Raw genomic sequence first — 18704 nt, forward strand, 5'->3', positions numbered from 1 at the left:
GCGATGCCGACAACCAGCTTGCACTTCGGCCCGCACCCGACAGTCCACATGCCCTGATCCCTACCCCACCGAAACATTGTGATACATTGCTACCAAACCATCTACATCACAACTGCTCGCCTAGTGGAACGTCATCTCCAGGATACGGTCATAGTCATCCACGACCGTGTCGTATGTCTTGGCCAGCGCCTCCTTGCGCTCCTCCAGCGTCATTTGAGACAGCATTTCCTGCGTGGTTAGTTGGCGGCCCCCAAGAAGCAACTCGACCCACATAGTTGAAGCGGTACAGCCTTGCCTTGACCTGCAGCCGGTACTCTCTGACCTTGGCCGCGTTCTTGCGGTCCAGCTGGCGCAGGAGGAGCATCTCCAGCACACGGTCAAACTGGCGCTCGGCAATCTTGTGTTGCTTGCGCTTTTCCGCCTCCCACTTTGCACGTGGTCCGCGCTCCTCGGAGCCAACACCCTCGAGGAACTTGGGGTCCTTGGTGATGCCCTGCTTGACGAGGAAGCGCAGGTCGTTCCTATCTCTCAAGTCTTCAAACGCCTCGGCTGGGTCCTCGACCGTGAGCTCGGCAACGTCATCGCGGCTGCGCATGTGCGCAAACACTGCAGAGTAGAGGTGCGCTGGGGAGTCAGCAAAGGAATCCAACCATTTCAGTTGCACTTACATCCGTGGCCCTGGTGCTGGTATGGCGGAAGAATGACAAACTGACTGGCAAGAGTTAGAGGCAAGCCCGCAACTCGTACACGCCACATACCTCAAGCGCAAGCGAATACGGTCGGGGAAGCACCAGAATGGGTACAAAGACGTGTAGCCCACAAAGTGGTAGGTGAAGATGTCCGAATCGGGGCGCTTTCGACGCTCAAACCTGGGGTTATGTCAGAATAACGCCCGCACCAGTGGCACTCACAATGTGACAAATTCCCACGCGTCCTCGTCCTCCTGCACATAGCTGCCGCCTTCGATGAAGAGAAGGATGAAGACCTGCATCCGTCGGTGGAAGTCGCGGAACCCCGGTGTGCTCCAAGTGGTCTGGATTGTCAGTTGAGAGCAAGCCAAAGCTAAGTTCAACTCACCTTGTACATCTCGTACACTACCGCGTTTTCGTCGTCCTCGGAAGGCGCAGAGCCATCCTCGCCATTCGCCTTGCCCTTGCCCTTGCCAGAGCCGACCGCGGAACGCGTGTACGAGCCAATCTTCTCGCCAAGCGGGCGGAACGTCTTGGCGTCGGCGTCGACAATCGCGTCGAACGCGACCGCAGACTTGGTGTAGTCGGCCGGGATAAAGTTGTACAGCGTTCCCTCAATGTCGTCGGCGGGCGTGTCCTCCGACTTGATCTTCTCGTCGTACGTGACCTCGAGGAACTGCTTCAGGCTGCCGGATGCAAAGTGCAGCTGGTGTGTGTGAGTTGTTGTTTTGACAATACAACGCGCCACGCTTGGTGCTGGACATGACCTACTTTGATCTCGAGCCCGCGGTAGCCAAAGATCTTCTCCTTGTCACCAAAGATGGGGTAGGTGAAGTCTGGGTGGAACGGCTCAATAGCCTGGACCTCGTCCTCGGCGAGGACTTCGGCGTCTTCCTCGGAGCGGACTGGAGGTCAGCAGGAGTGCATAGGGGGCAGTAAACCAACGTACCGAGCTGGAGGCTGAGTGCCTCGTTTGAGTCTGTCAACCAGTCTTCGACTCCGCTCGACATGATTGATGATGTGGTGGATGGATCGAGTTTGACGATTGTGAGAGCGCGACTCGTCTCTTCCGCTAATGTTGGTGGGTTGGGTTTGGGTGGGTCGCGACGCGTTCTATCTCCATGACGCGGGGAATGAGAGAAGAACACTGACGGAGGTAAATTGGAACACGCGACTTTGGTCCCGCCCTACGTCGAGGGTTGGGACCGATGACCTGCCAGTGACCAGTTGCTGCTGCTACCACGGGAGGGTTGCTGCACCCAGCAAGCAACAATAGCAGCCATCACACCACACTCGACATTTGTATCCTGCAACAGCTCGACGCAGCTCTCAAAAGGCAACACGTCGTAGCTCAAGACCTAATAAAGCTGCACGGGCTGTAACCTCAGCCGAAACTCGCGCTCCACGCTCCAGAGACAATTGCCGGAAGAACCACCGAAGCTCGCACCCCCTTCCTTGGTCCACCACCGATTGTTCGCCGCCAGCCTTGTGTGATCTTCACTCTACGCCCATCTCGAATCCACCAAACACCTTTCTTTCGAGACATTGGCACTCTGCTGCGCTAATGCCATCGCCGCCTACATCTCCACCAGCCGCCAAGCGGCCAAAGCTCGATGCGGACCCGCCGGCAGAACTCTTGTCTTCCCCCGCCAAGCCCAGCAGCCATGTCAACGGCGCGAGCTCGTCGGCCGCCGCGCAAGTCACGGCAGTTGACGACAGCGATGATGAGGAGGAGCAGCCTGAAGTGATCGACGTCGAGCTCGAGGTCGCAAGGCGAGACATGTACCTTGACACTGTGAGTGTGGCTCGTGTGGCTCGTTCGGGCATTACTGACTTGACTTTCTAGGTCTCCCGAGCCAACCTTGATTTTGACTTTGAGAGGCTGTGCTCCAAGAGTCTGTCAAACATCAACGTCTACGCCTGTCTCGTGTGCGGCAAGTACTTCCAGGGCCGAGGACGCGGCAGCTGGGCATACCGCCACGCGGTCGGCGAGAACCACCGCGTGTGGCTCAACCTCGAGAAGGAGAAGTTCTACGTCTTGCCCGAGGGATACGAGGTCAAGGACTCTTCACTCAACGATGTGATCTCGGTGCTCAACCCCCGGTACAAGACTGCTCAGCTTGCCGCACTGTCAGACCTTCCCCGGCCATCGTACACTTTGGACAAGGCGCCATACACGCCAGGATTCATTGGTCTCAACAACATCAAGAAGAACGACTACCTCAACGTCATCATTCAGCTTCTTCTCCACGTCCCTCCTCTTCGCAAATTCCTGCTGGATCCTGAGACTCCCCAACTCGCCGAAAGCAGCCGCCCTACCGAGCTGGTGGTGCGCCTCGCAACCCTCTGCCGGAGACTGTGGAACCCCAAGCTGTTCAAGGCACAGGTGTCCCCACATGAGTTCTACCAAGAAGTCACCAAGCGCAGCAACGGCAAGTTCAAGATGACCGAGCAAGGCGACCCGGTTGAGTTCTTGGGATGGCTGGTGAACACGCTGCATCGGGATCTGGGCGGAAGCAAGAAGCGCAACTCGAGCGTCATTTACAAGACGTTCCAGGGCAAGGTGCAGATTGAGACGCAGCAGGTGATCACGCACAAGGATTACGCGCGACCAGTGTTCGACTTGTCACGAGGTGAGTGGGGCGGGACTGGCTGGTACAGATCGGCGCTGACTCTTGCAGAAATCCAGACCGTCTCCTCCCCTTTCCTCTTCCTCGCTCTCGACCTCCCTGCCACCCCTCTCTTCCAGGACATCAACGAGAAGAAGATTATCCCCCAGGTGCCATTGTCGACCATCTTGGCCAAGTTTGACGGCAAGACGACGCAGGAGTTTGGCCCTACATTGAAACGACACCACCTCACCGCCCTCCCCCACTACCTCATCCTGCACATCAAGCGTTTCACCAAGAACAACTTTGTGGAGGAGAAGAACCCCACTATTGTCAACTTCCCCATGCGTGGTGTGGACATGGCGCCGTACGTCGACCCTAAGCCGTCGGATCCGATCCACACGGTGTATGACCTGCTCTCGAACGTGACGCTGGACCAGACGACGGCGTCGACAGCCTCAGCCGGCACCGGAGCCAACTCGTCGGCCAGCAACTCGAAGAAGGACCCCGATCAGGAGGGCCAGACGACGTGGAAGATCCACGTGCGGGCCGGCCACGGTGGGGGCGACGAGGAGAAGTGGTTCGAGATGCAGGACCTGCGGGTGGAAGAAGTGCGGCGCGAGATGGTCTTCTTGGGTGAGACGGTCATCCAGGTATGGGAGCGGAGGGATTTGTCGAGGTAGCGGCTGCAGTGGCGGAGGTAGCCGTGGCCGCTAAGCGGCGGCTGCGAGCAGGCAAGCAGTCGCCGTGCGAGTAGCTATATGCATCACATCTATACATCCCATGTACTGCGCGCGCGCGGTGCCGAGTCCGCTCTGTGTCGAGTCGTCAAAACCATTGTCCAATGTCGAGCCGTCTCCCTGACGTAACCGCGGGCCAATCTGGTGTTATCGGTCCGGCGCCGGCATGCAGACGGCGGCACGCAACGGGCCGACGCGACGGCGCACGCCACCTGAACGGTAGTGCTAACCGTACATAACCACTCCGTCCACTCCCCGCCCATGCGCCTGTCCCCAACACTACACACCATGTCCAAGGTCTACGACAGCATCATCGTCGGCGCGGGGTGGAGCGGCGCCGTCGCCGCGCGCGATCTCGCGCGGGCCGGCCGCTCCGTGCTCGTGCTCGAGGCGCGGGACCGTGTGGGCGGCCGCGCGTCCACCTGGGTCGGGAAGGACGGCGCCAAGGTCGATATCGGCTGCTCCTGGATCCACGGGTACAACGAGGGCAGCCCCGCGCGGACGATTGCGACTGAGTTGGGCGTGGTGCGTGGCGCCGTGGCTGCGTGTCCGTGTCGCTGACCCCCGCCGCAGACCGCACACCTCCCCAAGCCGGTCGACGGGGTGATCTACGGCCCCTCCGGCCCCCTGGCGGCCGACAAGGCCGCGTCGCTGCGCGTGCAGCTCGGCGCCGCGTTGGCAGCATTCAAGACGCCGTTCCCTGCGCCCGCGCCGTCGCAGTCGCTCGCAAGCGCGCTCTTCGGCGCCGGCTCGCCGTTGACCACGTCCGACGGCGCCCTGGCGTCCGGCCTCGCGCGCTCCCTCGAGGTGCCGCTCGGGCTCAAGCTCGAGAAGGCGAGCCTGCGCTGGGCGGGGTGGGAGGGCGCGACAAACTTCTCTGGGTCCGACGCGGCCCCGGAGGGCGGGTACGAGGCGCTTGTCGCGTCGGTCGTTGCGCAGGCCGAGGCTGCTGGCGCGGTCGTCAAGCTCGGCAGCGCGGCCACGCAGGTCAAGGACGAGGGGGGTAAGGTTCAGGTGCAGGCCGGCGGCGAGACATACACCGCCCGCACGGTCCTCTCGACGATCCCCCTCGGCACGCTGAAAGCCGCGCCCAAGGACCTCTTCTCGCCGCCCCTCGACGCGCGCTACGCCGCCACAGTGGAGGGCACGCACGTCGGCGTGCTCGAGAAGCTGCTGCTCGCGTACCCTGCTGCGTGGTGGCCGCGCGCCACAGAAGTCGGGTCGTACACTTTCCTCCCGACGAAGGCAGAGGACAGCCTCGGCCCCAACTCGACGCTCCGCGACGTGTTCGACGCAAGCACAATCATCGCGGCAAACTTTGCCGGCCCGGCCCTGCCGAGCCCGAGCCCGATCCTGCTCTCGTACCTCTCCGAGACGCCCGCGCGCGCCGCCCTGGCGCACTCGGAAGAGGACGTCGCGGCCGCGTTCCACGAGTTCCTTGTTGCTCGTTTGGGCGTTCCCGACGCGCCCAAGCCGTCCGAGAGCGCGCTGACGACGTGGCTCAACGACCCACTGTCGCGCGGCGCGACGACCACGCCTAGCATCGTGTCTGACGGCGGCGAGCGCTCCCCGCTCGACTTCAAGGAGCTGTCCCGCCCGCTGTGGGACGGCCGGCTGGGCTTTGCCGGCGAGCACACCGAGATTGAGAACCGCGGCAGCGTCGCCGGCGCGGTTATTAGCGGACAGCGCGAGGCTGGGCGTATTGAGCGCCTGCTCAACAAGCTCGACGCAAAGTAGAAGTAGAGCCATATGCAATAGAGTGTTGTTGGTGCCAGTACGAGTTGAGAAGGAACAGGAGCAAATGCCACACGTCACAGCCACAAGAAAGATCAGTGCACAGACATTGCCACACGTCGCCACACAACACAACACACACTCGCGCACTCGCCGCTGCGCGGCTCGTACGCTCCGCTGTACGGATGACATCGATGCATCACAACTGCTTAAGCAGCAATGGTGACCTCAACCTCAACTCCGGGCTCGAGCGAGATCGAGGTGATCTGCTTGACGACCTCGGCCGACGAGGTGAGGTCGATGAGGCGCTTGTGGATGCGCATCTCGTAGCGGTCCCAGGTCTTGGAACCCTCACCACAGGGCCTGGAGGGGGGTGTGAGCGGGCGGTCAAGGAAGAGGACGAAGGCGACGGCGCCAGCGAGCTCGGCACGCTGTACGCGCGCGCCTCTCTAATACTCACGACTTGCGGGTGGTGTGCTTAAGGACCTTGGTGGGGAGACGAACGGGGCCCTTGACGCGGAGGTCGCGGTCCTTGGCGCGGTTGATGAGGTCGCCCGAGAACTTCTCGAGGTTCTTGACGTTGCGCGAGGTGAGGGTGATGCGGATCTTGTGCACCTTGGGGGCGGCGGCGCCGTCCTTGGAAAAGTCCTCCTTGGAAGCCATTTTTGTTTTTGTTGGTGGTGTGGGTGGTGTTGGTGAGGTCGGCAGGCGACTTAGCTAACTGTGGAGTGCTGGTAACGTGACCTGCTGGAGAGTAGGAAGATGTTGCTGTTCACAAAGTTTGCGCGACGCGGCGGCCAGCCTGCCTGCCAGGGTGCAGCCAACCAGCCAGTGGCAGCAGCGACGATGGGTGCGAAGATCGTGAGCTCGAGTTTGGACGGAAGTATTCGCGGGAGTATTTTGGATCAATATACGTGGCATTGTGGCTGGCATTGATACCGTGTCTCATCCCCTCGCACCATCCTCATCCACATATTTTGGCGGCCATCGACACTTTTCCCCACTCGCCTTCCTTCACTCGAAGCCATTCGCAGCCAACATGGTGCGTCTTATCACCCACAACATGCTGGCGTGCCACGTCCGTGAGTAGCTGTCAGGCGCATTGCTTGCACAAGCTAACACACGCCCAGGCAACTGCAACAAGGACAACTTTCCCCTGGCGTTCGCCGACGTCGAGCTCGTGGTCCGCGAGGCAGAGTTCAACCCCGACTTCCTGCGGCGTTTCCTGCCCAAGCTCGACTGGCCGGCGCTGGTCGACACGGCGCGCTCGCTCGGCGACGAGACGCTGCCAGACGACATGCCTGCGTCGTGGAGCGACGAGCAGCTCAAGGCCCTGCACCATGTCCTGCTCGAGCTGCACGTCGAGGAGGGCAGCATGAACTGCCGTGGCTGCGGCCACGTCTACCTCGTCCAGAACGGCATCCCCAACATGGTGAGTGTTGTTGCTGCTTCACATCTCGGCGATGTGACGATAATCAGAAGTCGCGACGGCTGTTTGCTGCGATGCGGAACCTCGCCGTGTCTCCGGGCACGGTGAGCGGATGCGGACCGGCGGCGGCATAACATGTGCTTTGACTTCATGCACCACCCTCTGATCGCCTTTCAACGACTCTGTGGTTCTTTGGATCATAGCTGACAATGACACAGCTGCTCGCCGAGCACGAGATTGGCCGATAGGGACACCCCAAACCAACACACCAACAATTTCTATAGTACAACCCACTCATGTTGATCAACCTACTGTATACATTATTGAATGTACAATCCATGCATAGTGACCTTTTTTGGGACATTTCAATGAAATGCTGCATGCTGCAATGAATGAACTACTGATGACGCTGCGTCTATCGACGCCCGCCGTATCCACCGCCTCCCTGCCTGCCATAGCCACCTCCCTGCTGGCCATAGCCGCCGTTGCCTTGCTGGTAGCCACCGTTGTTGTTGTTGCCGCCTTGGCGGGGGTCACGGCCGAATCCACCCTGGTTGTTGTTCTGGCCGTTGAAACCGCCTTGACCACCAAAGCCTCCCTGCCCACCACCCCCGCCGCCTTGCCGGTCGAAGCCACCCTGCTGGCCGTACCCGCCTTGGCCACCTTGCTGTCCGCCTTGGCCGTAACCGCCGCCTTGCTGGCCACCTTGACCAAAGCCGCCGGGGCCACCTGCACCGCCCTGGCCGTAACCACCACCACCACCACCGCCGCCGCCGGCGCCGGCGCCCTGCTGCCCGCCGTATCCGCCTTGGCCGCCGCCAAATCCACCGCCAGGAGGTCCGGCAGCACCACCAGGACGGCGCCATCGGTCACCACCGCCGCCGCCGCCAACACCTCCGTGGTCGTTGCCAAAGTCGCGGCCTCCGCCCCCGCCGCCAGCAGCATTGTTACCCCACTGGCGTCTTGCGGGCTGGGTGGGAAGGCCAGGAGCCATGCCGCCTGGTCCGGGTCCAGGAGGGCCGGTAGACGCCGGTCGGTTGAGCCCAGGTGGACCAGCCGGGCCGTTGCCACCAAGGCCTGGTGGACCAGAAGGCGCGCCGCCGAGGCCGGGAGGCCCACCAAAGTTTCCTGGTGCTGGGCGCGGTGGAGGGGCTCCGCCGTTCGAGGGAGGGGGTGGCCGAGCGGCGCCGCCAGTGAGTCCTGGAAGGCCTGGAAGAGCAGCCGAGCTGTCCTCGCGACCTGGAAGACCAGGCCACTTGGATGGGCGAGCTTCCTCTGCCACCTGCTCCGCGCGCAGGGCACCTTCCTCTCCCAGGTGGTACCTGTCGATTTCGTGACCGCCTTGCGGACGAGCCCGGCACCAGAAACGAGCGGTAAAGTCCTTGCTTCCACTGCAGAGGATGTGGCCAAGGGGGTGGAACGAGAGTGAGAAGACGGCGTCGTCATGTGCCGCTTCCAGGCTCGTGACTGGCTTCGACGGGTCCGGGGCCTTGAGCGACCAGTAGTTGATCGAGCCAGCCGCGTCTCCTGATGCCAGAAGCGAGTGGTGAATGGGGTGCCACGCCAGGCAGTTGACCTCCTTGGTGTGTCCCTTCATCGGCTCGAGCTCGCGGAAGGTGCGGATGTCGAACAGACGGATGAGGCCGTCGCCGCCTGCCGTCGCCACAATGTGACCCTCGGCATTCCAGCTACACGCGTTGATGACCGCCTTGTGAGAGTGCAAGGTGCTGAGGTCCTTTCCGGTACGTGGGTCCCAGAACTTGACCAGCATGTCCTTGGAGCCGGAGACGACGAGGCCCTTGGTCGGGTGCCAGTCAACACAGCGGACGTCCCAGCCGTGGCCTGGGAGTGTCAGCTTTGTGGAAGAGCGGTACCCCAGCTGCACTCACCGCTCAATTCCCTCTCAGCAGTCGCAGCGCGGTAGTTCCAGATCTTGACTAAACCGTCGTCACCACCCGTCACGAAGCGCTCGTCATTAGGACTCCAGGCGACACCGTGGCACGCCTCACGGTGGCCCTGGAAGCCGTGGATGTTGGTAAGATGCGGCGTGAAGTACTTGATCGACCCCGACTTGTCGCACGAGACGAGGTACTGGCCGTTGTGCGAGTATGACATGGAGCGGATCGAGTCGTCGTGTACCTGCGTGATGGACTCGTAGTTGAACGACGCGCCGTTCCACAACGTGAACTGTCCCTTGTCGTTTCCTGTGAGCAGACGACGCGCATCAGGCGTCCACTGCACGACGCGGGTCGGGGAGCGTTCCTTGTTGATCGATGTGTGGACAAAGTAGTCGCAGATCGAGGTCGACGGGTTGTCAATGTGCGCCACTGGTGGCAACAGCTGCAGGGGTCAGCAACGAGCCTCCGGCCCCCAACAAGACACTCACGTTGATGACATCCGATGGACTGGGGTATATTGGTGGCAAGTATGGGTGCACTCCCTTCATCTTACCCATCTGGGACCTCGTCAGCCACAGCTCCCCGATAACCACCATTGCCTGCCATCGTGCACGGCCATGCCTCGATCGACAGACACCCTTGCATACTCACCATGCGGAACTTTTGGATGCCGCCCATGTAGTCGACTGTCCTTCGAGGCTTGTACCTCCTGTTCGCTCGTGCATCGCCTGGCGGGCGAGTCACGGCTGCCTGGTACGCTGCCTGCTCGAGCACCTCCTCATTGTCCGGATGGTTGGGCTCGAGATACTTTGTTGGCTTCCAGGTGTCTGGTCCCCGCGGTCTTGATGGCCCAGCCAGATCGCTCGCCGTGGGAGCAGCAGCTGCTGCTGCTGCTGCTGCTGTCGTTGTCGCTGTTAGTGTTGCTGTCGCCATGATGTCGACGACTGGGTGCGAGTTGGACAAATGCATCGACCATTGTCGTTGAGCAGCAAGTAGGTGGTGCAGCCGGCACAACGGTGGTTGTCCATTCCATTGACGGGATCAAATCTCCCCTTTGCAGTGTCAGTTCAAAACTGGCTCACTCCGTTCGCTGGTTGCGATGTGTGCTCGTCGTTTCAATCACGACAACTCGACAACCCCCAACCACCCTCTTGCAACCTCTTGCTCGCGTTCCATCAACCATTCATAAACATCAACCTCGCTGCATCCACGAGCATATCAAAGCCATGGAACTTCTCATCAAGTTCCACTCATAAAAATCGCCAACTCTTTATTGCATTCGCGCCGTTATCATTCGCCGCGTCACCGCGCCACCTCTGTCACCCGAACAACAAGACACAAACAAATCTTCAACCCTTTCCGAGCAAAGTTACGTGGCCAACTCGGCGCGCCCTTTAGCAAACCTCGCCATCCCACCCGTGCACATCATTATCAACCCTCTCAGCTCGCCCTAGTTGCTAGGCAGGTCACAATGGTATACGACCCCGTGCGCGACTGCGACATTCCGTCGCCCGCCGTGTCTTCGCGACCGCCCATTTGGGGTTCAGATCCTCCCAACGCACCTCCTCCTCCCGCTTTCCATGACAGGACATCCATCTCTTCGACCCCATCAAATCGTCCCATTAGCCGTGGGGGACCTGGGTCCCTCCGTGGACTGTTGAATGACGATGCGCCGAGTCCCACGAGTCGACGGGGTAGCGAGGTAACTGTATCGTCTATCCAGGACGACGATCGCGACTACCACTCTGGCCCCAGTTCTTCGCATTCGCGGCCACATCTCGCAAAACTCCTCAACGAGCCTGCTCCCCCGCTGGTGCGCAGCCCGTCGAGCGGATCAGTGCCCTCTGTCCACTATGATGGAAGCTCTCCGCGCATGTCGGCGGCAAGCACGTCGTTGCATCCTTCTGCGCTCTCGGCGGCACGGACAAGTGTGAGCGCCAGTCGCTCTCCTTTAATGAGCACAACCGGCCTCAGCAGTCCAGCATCATCATCGTCTGCTCTCGCTACAGACTCTTACCATGCCCACCCCTTGGCAGAGTCCTTGTCACGTCGCGCGAGCTCTAGCTACGACACGCGTCCAATGCCTCCGCCCGCCGAGCCGCCTATCCGCTCGTACGACCAATACAACACACCAGTCCAACACCCCTCTAATCTCTCCTCTCCTGGTGTATCAGTTTCTCCTCGCAGCCAGAGCGTGGCTCTGCCAGCTGCACCTGCTTACTCGTCGTCGCGACCAAGCTCAGCACGCAGCAACTCGAACCCGTGGCAGCCACCTGCAAACACGCACTCGTCGCCCGAGTCCACGACACGACGACTCTCGGATGACCCCCCTGCGCCACGGGTACCGCCATCGAATGGCCGCCGCGCTGTCCCCCCACCACCTCCCAGCAAACCGTACCGTCCTTTGAACCCAACACGGTCGAGAACCATCCTTCAGCCAATTACAGACGAAGAAATCCAGCATCTTCGCGAGATTGCCCAACGCCACAATATCCTTCGCTCTCGAGGACCGTGGGCGGCTCCGTCGTGGTCAGCACCGTCTCCTCGAGACACTGTGGGCGACAGCTTTGCATCTGGTGGCCGGTCGGGAGGACCATCTCGTCGCGGCTCGGAAGCCAGTGCTCCAGAAAACCGCCCCGACAACCGTCTACGAGAACAGCACGAGTCTTACGGCCGACCACAGGGAACCAAGCGGTCATCGGAAGGTGATGACGACCTGCGGGCCGCTTCTCGCCCGCGAACGGATACCTACCAGGGCAATGCTGCCGCCGTCTCGAGTTACTACAACTCTCGTCAAGAGGTTGGTGTCAACCAGCGCGAGTTCTCGCCCATCATTGGTCTGAAAAAGTTCAACAACTGGGTCAAGTCTGTCCTCATCGGCAAGTTTGTTGGCGGAGAAGGACGTAGACCTGGTGCCAAGGTTCTCGACATTGGATGCGGCAAGGGCGGCGACCTGAACAAGTGGAAGGTGGCCCGAATATCTCTCTATGTTGGCATGGGTAGGTTGATGCGGTTGGTTTGCTGGGCCTGTTGCTAATTGTTTCAGACATTGCCGATGTCTCTGTTGACCAGGCCCGTGAACGATACAACTCTTTGCGGGGCAACCGGTTCGAGGGCTACTTCAAAGCGCACGACTGCTACGCACGGCCCATCTCGGAGGCGCTGCCGGAGCGATACAAGCAGCGCAACCTCTACGACAACGTGACCATGCAGTTCTGCATGCACTACGCGTTCGAGACGGCGTCCAAAGCCCGGATGATGATCGAGAATGTGTCGAGATACCTACGCAAGGGCGGTATCTTTATCGGAACGATTCCAAACACCGACCTTCTACTGTAAGTTTGGCCCCACAGTCTGCAAATCTGCATGTCTGACAAGACAACAGGGAGAGGCTGGAGCAGATTCCTGAAGGCGAACCCCTGGAGTTTGGCAACTCGTGTTACTCGATTACATTCGAGGAACGGCACCACAAGGGGATTTACGGCCACGCGTATCACTTCTACCTCGAAGACGCGGTTGAGGGTGTCCCCGAGTACACTGTTGACTGGGACAACTTTGTGTCGTAAGTGTGGACCGCTGTGTACAGTCGAATGCCCAGCTAACCCAGCAATAGCCTTGCCCGCGAGTATGGTCTCGAGCTCACCTACAAGAAGACGTTCAACGACATTCTGCAGGAAGAGCAGAGCACAAGAGACTTTGGCCCTCTGCTTGGCAAGATGGGTGTTGTCAATGAGCACGGAGAGAGTGCAATGGACAGTGACCAGTGGGAGGCTGCGAGTGAGTATTACAGGGATCCCTCGTGTGGTAATGACTGACGCGCGCAGATTTGTATATGGGATTCGCGTTCACCAAGGTGTAAGATTAGTATCTGTAGGACTATGTGAGCCCGTGGGCACCAGTCTCACATGCCTGTGCTGTTGTGTGGGGTGACGGGAGGGTGTTATGAGGGTGGGGGAGCAAGGTGTACGAGGCGCGTGTTGAAACGCCTCCGAGGCACTGGTTGTCTCTTGTCAACAAGGGGGGCTATTCCCCGTATTGACAGCGACAGGCGACTGTCATTCTTCGGGGAGCACTCTTGTGGAACAAATATTGATAAGAGGAGAGGCGACGATAAGGGAATTTGTACGTTTCACGGCCACACAGTCGAGGAGTCGAGGAGATGGTGCTCTCTTCAGCCGCTAGCGAAGTGGGCTGGTGGGAGTCGCACCCCGGAGATCCGTTGCCGGCTCGTCACTGTTGGTAGCTCGGTCACCGCATCGTGGCCAACAGAGAAGGAAGGAGCGTGCAGCGTGCACTTTCCAGGCCGGGGAGTGGGTCTGGTGGTCATGTCGCGCCACGAATGCAAGACACGGGATTCCGCGACGTAGACGTAGGTGGGGCAGACCGTAATATCGACACTGTCTGCACACGGAGCGCGGTTAGTTCCGCTGTCTGAAGTCTATCAGAACTCGGCTGCCACCCGCCAGGTATCCGGGTTGTCAGTGCGAGGTGGTGGGTGTCTGGGCTTCTCACCTTTACCTCGTCGTGCGTCTCATCTGGTGCCCCGCCAACTTCATGACTCGGTGCCACAGATCACCGTCGTTGTCGTCGTCCCTGGCTAGTACTACGTGGTTAGTCACGCTCGTGCTAGCTTCACGAAGCGGGAGCTTGTCGTGTGGCATGCCGCACCAGACTGATGCCCAGCGATGCTCAAGGCGACGCTCGACGATGCTCGGGAGCCCAAGACCGAGCCCGCCAGCCAGTCACGCATAGTCGCAAAGGTTACCCTTGACCCTGCGCGGCCTTGTTGTCCTTGTTGTCCCGAATCCATCTGATTCCTAATCTATGGTTGTTCCCGTGCGCGATATAGATGCCGATGATGATGGCCGAGGTGTTACCCTGTTGTTGTTGTTGACGCAGTGACAATGACGGCGATGATGACGCCGAGGAGCGGCACCAGTTTGTTGGGCTTGTTGTTGTTGAGCGCACCGATCGCGCCGAGCTCTAGTACGCCCAGCCGAGTCTCGTCGCGACCACTATACCACTACCTGCACTCTCGCACCTCTCGGCAATGCCATCAACTATAACGTAGAGCGGGGAGAGCATGTGGCCGCAATGTGACTGTGCACTCGTTGATGGGAACCATCCTCTGGCCGTGACGTCAGTGGTCCAAAAGTGCCACAAAAGTCATGTCGCCGGCAATCCCCGTTGGCTTGAACAAGGCTCGTCGCGTTCAGCCATTGTGGACATTGTCCCATTTTGACCCTGAACATGAGACTTGCACGCTAGCGTGCATTCAAAGGTGTGCCCACCCATGCCACCCACCGCGTGCGTGCGTCAGACAGAGCGTGTCGCCTGCCGCAGCCGCCGCTGCTGCCCTTGTGCGCCCCCCCCCCCTTGACGCCTGACGCCCCTTGACGCCCTGACTCTGCCGCCGCGCGTGATGCGCCTGCTGCATTCCAGCCCAGCCAGCCAGCGCAGCATCCAGCCGCCCTTGCTCGTGCGGCCAGACCCACACCCACACCGCGCACGCAACCGACCTTCTCCCCCCCGCTTCGCTCGATTCTCCCCCCCCCCCCGGTCACCCACGGCACCACCCAACATTAACCACCCCTTTCCATTGTTGACACGCTCACCAACACCCACCCCACTCTACTACTCCTACTACACTCCTCACCACCTTTCATCCTCCTCCCTCCCTCCTCCTTACTCTCAGCTGTGTGCGTTGCACAGACGCATACAGCTAACCCCTCCTTCCTCCTTGCATTGCATCGCACGCCAAAAAAAGCAAAGGACTCGTCGCGCGGTCACGTCCCTCGCCACCGTCACGCTCTGTTCCCCCGTCCAACCCTCCAACCCACCGGACATTCCGATCACACTCACCCACCTACCACTCGTCTGCCCCCGCCGCCGCCCATCAATCGGTTCCTCCACACCCACTACTCCACAAACTTGAATCCTATCACGGCGTCTCTCTTCGGCAACTACTCGTATAGAGTCATTGCCCACGCGAGCACATCATCAACGTAGTCTTGTGCCCCACCTCCAGCATTGCCGTCGCCGCGGCCACCAGTCACCCTTCACCCCCCCCCGCCCGGCCCGGCGAGCCAACCACCCCTCTCGGCCCCACTCTTGTTGCGCCCCCCTCCGGCATTTCAACCCCCGACTAGTCGGAACCTCGGTCCTGTCTGCCGACCATCATCATCTTATCCCTCCACACTCTACCATCTTGCATCTAGCACTTGGACCGCCCCACCACATCTAGGTGCGACCTCGCTACCACCTCTTGCCTCGGCGCGCGCTGCAGTGGCCCCTCCCCCTCACCGCACCACCGCGCCGTCCTCCCCATCTCTCTACGCGACGAGGCCTGGGCGTGACGTAGTGTCCACCCCGACCATCGTCCTCGTGCCTGCCTTGCAAGCAGCATGACTGTCACCCAACGACGAGTCCGCGCCGACCCCCAACGGCCAGATGATCGTGTTGGTGAGTACTTGACTTTGCTCGCGCCGCCGACGCCCATGCTGACACCCTACTCCAGTTACCGAGCCTGGTACGTTGCTGACTCCGCCTTCCTCCATGTCACCGAGTGTTATGCTAACCACCTTGCGCGCAGGCGTCAAGTACACGTGTGACAGCTGTAAGTTGTTGCGGTGCAGCTGTGTGTGTGGAATGACCGCTGACTCGGCTTCAGGTGGCGTCGACATCACCCACACCATCCGCATCAAGTGCGCGGCCGTAGAGTGCGAAGAGGTCGACCTGTGCCCCAACTGTTTCTCCGAGGGCAAGGAAGTCCAGCGCCATCGCGCATGGCACCCATACAAAGTTGTTGTGAGTTTGCCTTCCCCCCATTCTCCCATTCTCTCCATCGCCCATCATGTCACTCACACTTGCCCAGGAACAACACTCCTACCCCATCTTTACAGCCGACTGGGGAGCAGACGAAGAGTTACTGCTCGTCTCTGGCCTCATCCACCATGGTCTGGGAAACTGGATCGAGGTCGCCGACCATGTTGGCACCCGCACCAAGGAAGAGTGCGAGAAGCACTATCTCCAGGTGTACCTCGGCCAGGGCGACAAGTCCAAGACGCCTTCCTCCGTCACAGTCGTCGACAGCAACCGCGAGTTCATGCCCCCAATGGACCGCGACTTTGAGGTCGACCCAGACGAGTTCCAGGAGAAGAAGCGGAGGAGAATAGAGGAGATGAGGAAGCCCGCCGCCATCCCACCAGCGGGCTCTATCGCTCCGCTCGTGTCGGCTCCAACCAATCACGAAGTCGGTGGCTTCATGCCTGGCCGTCTCGAGTTTGAGCATGAGCTGGAAAACGACGCCGAATTGGCCGTCAAGGACATGGAGTTCGGCCTCGTGTTCAAGTTTGGTGGCGACGAGCAGCCTCAAGCAAAGATTACGCGGCCAGTGGAGGAAGACGAGGAAGAGGAGGAAGACGATGACGAAGAGGACGAGGACGACGTCAAGCCCAAGACAGAAGACGACGTCAAGAAGGAGCCATCTGAAGACGACGACGCGAGCTCAAATGGGAAGAAGAGGAAACGCGAAAAGGCGGTTGTGGACCCAGGAGTAGATGTCGAGGACGAGGACGAGCTCGAAGTCAAGCTCGCTATGCTCGACATTTACTTCAAGAAGCTTGACAAGCGCGAGGAGGTCAAGGACTTGATCTTTGACCGAGCTCTGACAGAGCACAAGCGGGTACGTGTTAGCTGTCGTATCTTAGAGCTGCCAGCTGACGTTCAGATTCTCGCAAATGAGCGCAAGCGGCCAAAGGACGAGCGTGAGCTCATCCAGCGATACAAGGTCTTTGCCAAGCTGCAGACAGCTCAAGACTTTGAGGTTCTCATTGAGGGCCTGATCTTTGAGCAGCAGCTGAGGCGGCGGATCGCCGAGCTGCAAGAGTACCGCCGCGTTGGCATCACCACTGGGGCTGAAGCCGAGTCGTACGAAACAGCAAAGGCCGCCAGAGCTGGCTACCGACCTGTGGTTTCTCGCGAACAAACCGAAGTCATTCGCACTGGAGCCCGTGTCAACGCTGGCCAGCACCGCTTCCTGCATGGCACACCTGGCCCGCAGGGTGCGGCCGCCAACGACCGCGGTTCTCGCGACCCCACGCCCCGTGTTCCGGGTCACGGCGGACGGAAGCCTCCGACACCGCTCAACCTGGCCAATGCCGCATCTCTCGACCTCCTCACGACCGAGGAGCAGACGCTCTGCTCGGCGCTTCGCGTGCTCCCCAAGCCGTACCTTCTCATCAAGGAGACATATCTCCGCGAGAACGAACGGCGCAAGGGGCTGCTCAAGCGCCGCGATGCCCGCAAGATGATGAAGATCGACGTCAACAAGTCTGGACGCATCTTCGACTTCCTTGTCGCCAACGGCATCCTCAAGCTCATGTACGACCCAACCATCAAGGGTCTTGGACCCGGCAAAGAAGGCCACCATGTTGGTGTCCCCATCGACGTCACGACGGGACGACCACTGGTCCAGCCTGTAGTCCTCCAGCCTACGGCAGTCACGAATGGTGGTCCATGATGTGACCGACCAACCGTGGCGGGAGGGAGTTATCAGCCTGACGCGTTAGATCATGGCGCCGAGGCTTGTGATTAAAGCAATAGTTGTTGTTTTGGGCAGTGGCACGGGATTAGCCTGTGCTGCGTTGTGGTGAGATACAGAGAGACAGAGAGAAGTCACATTTGCGTAGTCGTAGTCTACCATGCATATGAAGAAAGAAGTTACATGTGAGAGGTGTTACAACGAGACACTGTCACCAAACAGAGCACGTCCACGCGCGCTAAGGCGGGCAAAGCCCATACGGGCATCGGCGTCGTCTGGTGACCGCTTTGCCAGCTCGCCGCGGTACGTGACGTCCTCGAGGGCGGGAGTGGCAAGCGCGACGGCGGGGAGGAAGAGACCGAGGGCGACAAAGGCCTCGATGACGATCTGCGAAGAGTGGGTCTGTCAATGTTGTTGTTGCCAAGATGTTGCCGGATGGATATCATCATTCCCTTCCCGGCCGTGACACCCACCGAGGTCGGCAACGCACCGGCCGGTCGGCCGAGAGCTTTCAATGTGCTCAGGTCTGGTGTGGGTTGTCAGTTTGTGCTGGTTGATAACGCGTCGCGGCCCGGGCCGATCGGGGCCCACCGGGCGCCTTGGGCCATCCAACTCACACTCGTACGTCGAGAAGGCGGCTGCGGGGGTGGGTCAGCTTGGACTGGACTTGGACGAAGGTGGATGACAAACGCACCATGGAACAGCGCGACGACGGCCACTGTTGCGAGGAGCTTGCCGAGTGAGGAGGACATGGCGGGCGTGGGGTGGTGTGGTGGGCTGTGTGCGTGATACGAGGCGGGCGATGCGATGCGTTTTGTGGACGACGGGAGGAGGATGACTTGCGAGATGTTGTCGACGTGCTCGACGTTGCCGCTGTCCTCGATGAGGTCGATGGTGCTGCTGGTTCGCTCACGTTGTCGCCATGTGGAGGGAGGGTGTCGCCTTCGGGATCAATTGACTCCACAGTCCAGTCACGTGATGCGCGATGCCACAGCCGCCGTCTGCATTCCCCGTTTGTCGTCAGTCACCGCACCGACCGCCGCCAGCCAGCAGTGTACCGGTA

The 18704-nt window shown here is 60.3% G+C and overlaps 9 protein-coding genes across 9 annotated transcripts; 5 read left to right on the forward strand and 4 right to left on the reverse strand.

The window, feature by feature from the left end:
• Window positions 1–76: 76 nt before the first annotated feature.
• HAT1 (Histone acetyltransferase type B catalytic subunit) lies at window positions 77–1719 on the reverse strand. Its single transcript, XM_062775190.1, has 8 exons — window positions 1639–1719; window positions 1461–1594; window positions 1078–1395; window positions 912–1033; window positions 759–869; window positions 669–712; window positions 272–624; window positions 77–228 (listed from the first exon to the last, which is right to left on the reverse strand). Exons 1-8 carry the CDS (start codon window positions 1697–1699, stop codon window positions 121–123), a joined length of 1251 nt encoding a protein of 416 aa, XP_062631174.1. The 5' UTR covers window positions 1700–1719; the 3' UTR covers window positions 77–120.
• A 250-nt stretch (window positions 1720–1969) lies between these two features.
• Window positions 1970–4066, forward strand: ubp10 (putative mRNA-splicing protein ubp10). Its single transcript, XM_062775191.1, has 3 exons — window positions 1970–2484; window positions 2536–3322; window positions 3371–4066. The coding sequence occupies exons 1-3, from the start codon at window positions 2254–2256 to the stop codon at window positions 3979–3981; spliced, it is 1629 nt and encodes a 542-aa protein (XP_062631175.1). The 5' UTR covers window positions 1970–2253; the 3' UTR covers window positions 3982–4066.
• A 228-nt stretch (window positions 4067–4294) lies between these two features.
• Window positions 4295–5976, forward strand: PAO4_1 (putative polyamine oxidase 4). Its single transcript, XM_062775192.1, has 2 exons — window positions 4295–4563; window positions 4612–5976. The coding sequence occupies exons 1-2, from the start codon at window positions 4300–4302 to the stop codon at window positions 5773–5775; spliced, it is 1428 nt and encodes a 475-aa protein (XP_062631176.1). The 5' UTR covers window positions 4295–4299; the 3' UTR covers window positions 5776–5976.
• On the reverse strand, window positions 5951–6543 carry rps20 (40S ribosomal protein S20). The gene is made up of 2 exons (XM_062775193.1): window positions 6233–6543; window positions 5951–6135 (listed from the first exon to the last, which is right to left on the reverse strand). Exons 1-2 carry the CDS (start codon window positions 6433–6435, stop codon window positions 5982–5984), a joined length of 357 nt encoding a protein of 118 aa, XP_062631177.1. The 5' UTR covers window positions 6436–6543; the 3' UTR covers window positions 5951–5981.
• A 235-nt stretch (window positions 6544–6778) lies between these two features.
• On the forward strand, window positions 6779–7552 carry TRM112B (Multifunctional methyltransferase subunit TRM112 B). Its single transcript, XM_062775194.1, has 3 exons — window positions 6779–6854; window positions 6903–7204; window positions 7420–7552. Exons 1-3 carry the CDS (start codon window positions 6812–6814, stop codon window positions 7447–7449), a joined length of 375 nt encoding a protein of 124 aa, XP_062631178.1. The 5' UTR covers window positions 6779–6811; the 3' UTR covers window positions 7450–7552.
• A 64-nt stretch (window positions 7553–7616) lies between these two features.
• On the reverse strand, window positions 7617–10048 carry pfs2 (Polyadenylation factor subunit 2; the record flags this gene model as incomplete). Its single annotated transcript, XM_062775195.1, has 4 exons — window positions 9751–10048; window positions 9588–9656; window positions 9091–9541; window positions 7617–9043 (listed from the first exon to the last, which is right to left on the reverse strand). The coding sequence occupies exons 1-4, from the start codon at window positions 10030–10032 to the stop codon at window positions 7617–7619; spliced, it is 2229 nt and encodes a 742-aa protein (XP_062631179.1). The 5' UTR covers window positions 10033–10048.
• Window positions 10049–10221: 173 nt separating this feature from the next.
• Window positions 10222–12991, forward strand: ABD1 (mRNA cap guanine-N7 methyltransferase). The gene is made up of 5 exons (XM_062775196.1): window positions 10222–12098; window positions 12146–12434; window positions 12485–12661; window positions 12713–12876; window positions 12924–12991. Exons 1-5 carry the CDS (start codon window positions 10571–10573, stop codon window positions 12956–12958), a joined length of 2193 nt encoding a protein of 730 aa, XP_062631180.1. The 5' UTR covers window positions 10222–10570; the 3' UTR covers window positions 12959–12991.
• A 1734-nt stretch (window positions 12992–14725) lies between these two features.
• ADA2 (Transcriptional adapter 2) lies at window positions 14726–17832 on the forward strand. The gene is made up of 5 exons (XM_062775197.1): window positions 14726–15561; window positions 15617–15715; window positions 15770–15906; window positions 15974–16783; window positions 16829–17832. The coding sequence occupies exons 1-5, from the start codon at window positions 15504–15506 to the stop codon at window positions 17618–17620; spliced, it is 1896 nt and encodes a 631-aa protein (XP_062631181.1). The 5' UTR covers window positions 14726–15503; the 3' UTR covers window positions 17621–17832.
• Window positions 17807–18475, reverse strand: LOC62_06G008656 (uncharacterized protein). The gene is made up of 4 exons (XM_062775198.1): window positions 18336–18475; window positions 18259–18279; window positions 18115–18167; window positions 17807–18028 (listed from the first exon to the last, which is right to left on the reverse strand). The coding sequence occupies exons 1-4, from the start codon at window positions 18391–18393 to the stop codon at window positions 17837–17839; spliced, it is 324 nt and encodes a 107-aa protein (XP_062631182.1). The 5' UTR covers window positions 18394–18475; the 3' UTR covers window positions 17807–17836.
• Window positions 18476–18704: the final 229 nt, after the last annotated feature.

The sequence above is a fragment of the Vanrija pseudolonga genome, chromosome 6, assembly GCF_020906515.1.
Source record: "Vanrija pseudolonga chromosome 6, complete sequence".
In the NCBI taxonomy this organism is placed as follows: Eukaryota; Fungi; Basidiomycota; class Tremellomycetes; order Trichosporonales; family Trichosporonaceae; genus Vanrija; species Vanrija pseudolonga.

What these genes read in the sequence shown, in the direction of transcription:
- HAT1 (XM_062775190.1), bottom strand. Translation starts at nt 1,699, where the DNA reads ATGTCGAGCGGAGTCGAAGACTGGTTGACAGACTCAAACGAGGCACTC. An exon ending in GCGTGGGAATTTGTCACATT is followed by an intron (nt 870 to 911) that starts GTGAGTGCCACT and finishes ACATAACCCCAG; the next exon opens with GTTTGAGCGTCGAAAGCGCC. An exon ending in CCAGCACCAGGGCCACGGAT is followed by an intron (nt 625 to 668) that starts GTAAGTGCAACT and finishes CTGACTCCCCAG; the next exon opens with CGCACCTCTACTCTGCAGTG.
- ubp10 (XM_062775191.1), top strand. Translation starts at nt 2,254, where the DNA reads ATGCCATCGCCGCCTACATCTCCACCAGCCGCCAAGCGGCCAAAGCTC. An exon ending in GAGACATGTACCTTGACACT is followed by an intron (nt 2,485 to 2,535) that starts GTGAGTGTGGCT and finishes TTGACTTTCTAG; the next exon opens with GTCTCCCGAGCCAACCTTGA. An exon ending in AGTGTTCGACTTGTCACGAG is followed by an intron (nt 3,323 to 3,370) that starts GTGAGTGGGGCG and finishes TGACTCTTGCAG; the next exon opens with AAATCCAGACCGTCTCCTCC.
- PAO4_1 (XM_062775192.1), top strand. Translation starts at nt 4,300, where the DNA reads ATGCGCCTGTCCCCAACACTACACACCATGTCCAAGGTCTACGACAGC. An exon ending in TTGCGACTGAGTTGGGCGTG is followed by an intron (nt 4,564 to 4,611) that starts GTGCGTGGCGCC and finishes CCCCCGCCGCAG; the next exon opens with ACCGCACACCTCCCCAAGCC.
- rps20 (XM_062775193.1), bottom strand. Translation starts at nt 6,435, where the DNA reads ATGGCTTCCAAGGAGGACTTTTCCAAGGACGGCGCCGCCGCCCCCAAG. An exon ending in AAGCACACCACCCGCAAGTC is followed by an intron (nt 6,136 to 6,232) that starts GTGAGTATTAGA and finishes ACCCCCCTCCAG; the next exon opens with GCCCTGTGGTGAGGGTTCCA.
- TRM112B (XM_062775194.1), top strand. Translation starts at nt 6,812, where the DNA reads ATGGTGCGTCTTATCACCCACAACATGCTGGCGTGCCACGTCC. An exon ending in CATGCTGGCGTGCCACGTCC is followed by an intron (nt 6,855 to 6,902) that starts GTGAGTAGCTGT and finishes ACACACGCCCAG; the next exon opens with GCAACTGCAACAAGGACAAC. An exon ending in AGAACGGCATCCCCAACATG is followed by an intron (nt 7,205 to 7,419) that starts GTGAGTGTTGTT and finishes ACAATGACACAG; the next exon opens with CTGCTCGCCGAGCACGAGAT.
- ABD1 (XM_062775196.1), top strand. Translation starts at nt 10,571, where the DNA reads ATGGTATACGACCCCGTGCGCGACTGCGACATTCCGTCGCCCGCCGTG. An exon ending in GACTGGGACAACTTTGTGTC is followed by an intron (nt 12,662 to 12,712) that starts GTAAGTGTGGAC and finishes ACCCAGCAATAG; the next exon opens with CCTTGCCCGCGAGTATGGTC. An exon ending in TGACCAGTGGGAGGCTGCGA is followed by an intron (nt 12,877 to 12,923) that starts GTGAGTATTACA and finishes TGACGCGCGCAG; the next exon opens with ATTTGTATATGGGATTCGCG.
- ADA2 (XM_062775197.1), top strand. Translation starts at nt 15,504, where the DNA reads ATGACTGTCACCCAACGACGAGTCCGCGCCGACCCCCAACGGCCAGAT. An exon ending in ACGGCCAGATGATCGTGTTG is followed by an intron (nt 15,562 to 15,616) that starts GTGAGTACTTGA and finishes ACCCTACTCCAG; the next exon opens with TTACCGAGCCTGGTACGTTG. An exon ending in CTCTGACAGAGCACAAGCGG is followed by an intron (nt 16,784 to 16,828) that starts GTACGTGTTAGC and finishes GCTGACGTTCAG; the next exon opens with ATTCTCGCAAATGAGCGCAA.
- LOC62_06G008656 (XM_062775198.1), bottom strand. Translation starts at nt 18,393, where the DNA reads ATGTCCTCCTCACTCGGCAAGCTCCTCGCAACAGTGGCCGTCGTCGCG. An exon ending in CGTCGTCGCGCTGTTCCATG is followed by an intron (nt 18,280 to 18,335) that starts GTGCGTTTGTCA and finishes CCACCCCCGCAG; the next exon opens with CCGCCTTCTCGACGTACGAG. An exon ending in CCGGTGCGTTGCCGACCTCG is followed by an intron (nt 18,029 to 18,114) that starts GTGGGTGTCACG and finishes CACTCTTCGCAG; the next exon opens with ATCGTCATCGAGGCCTTTGT.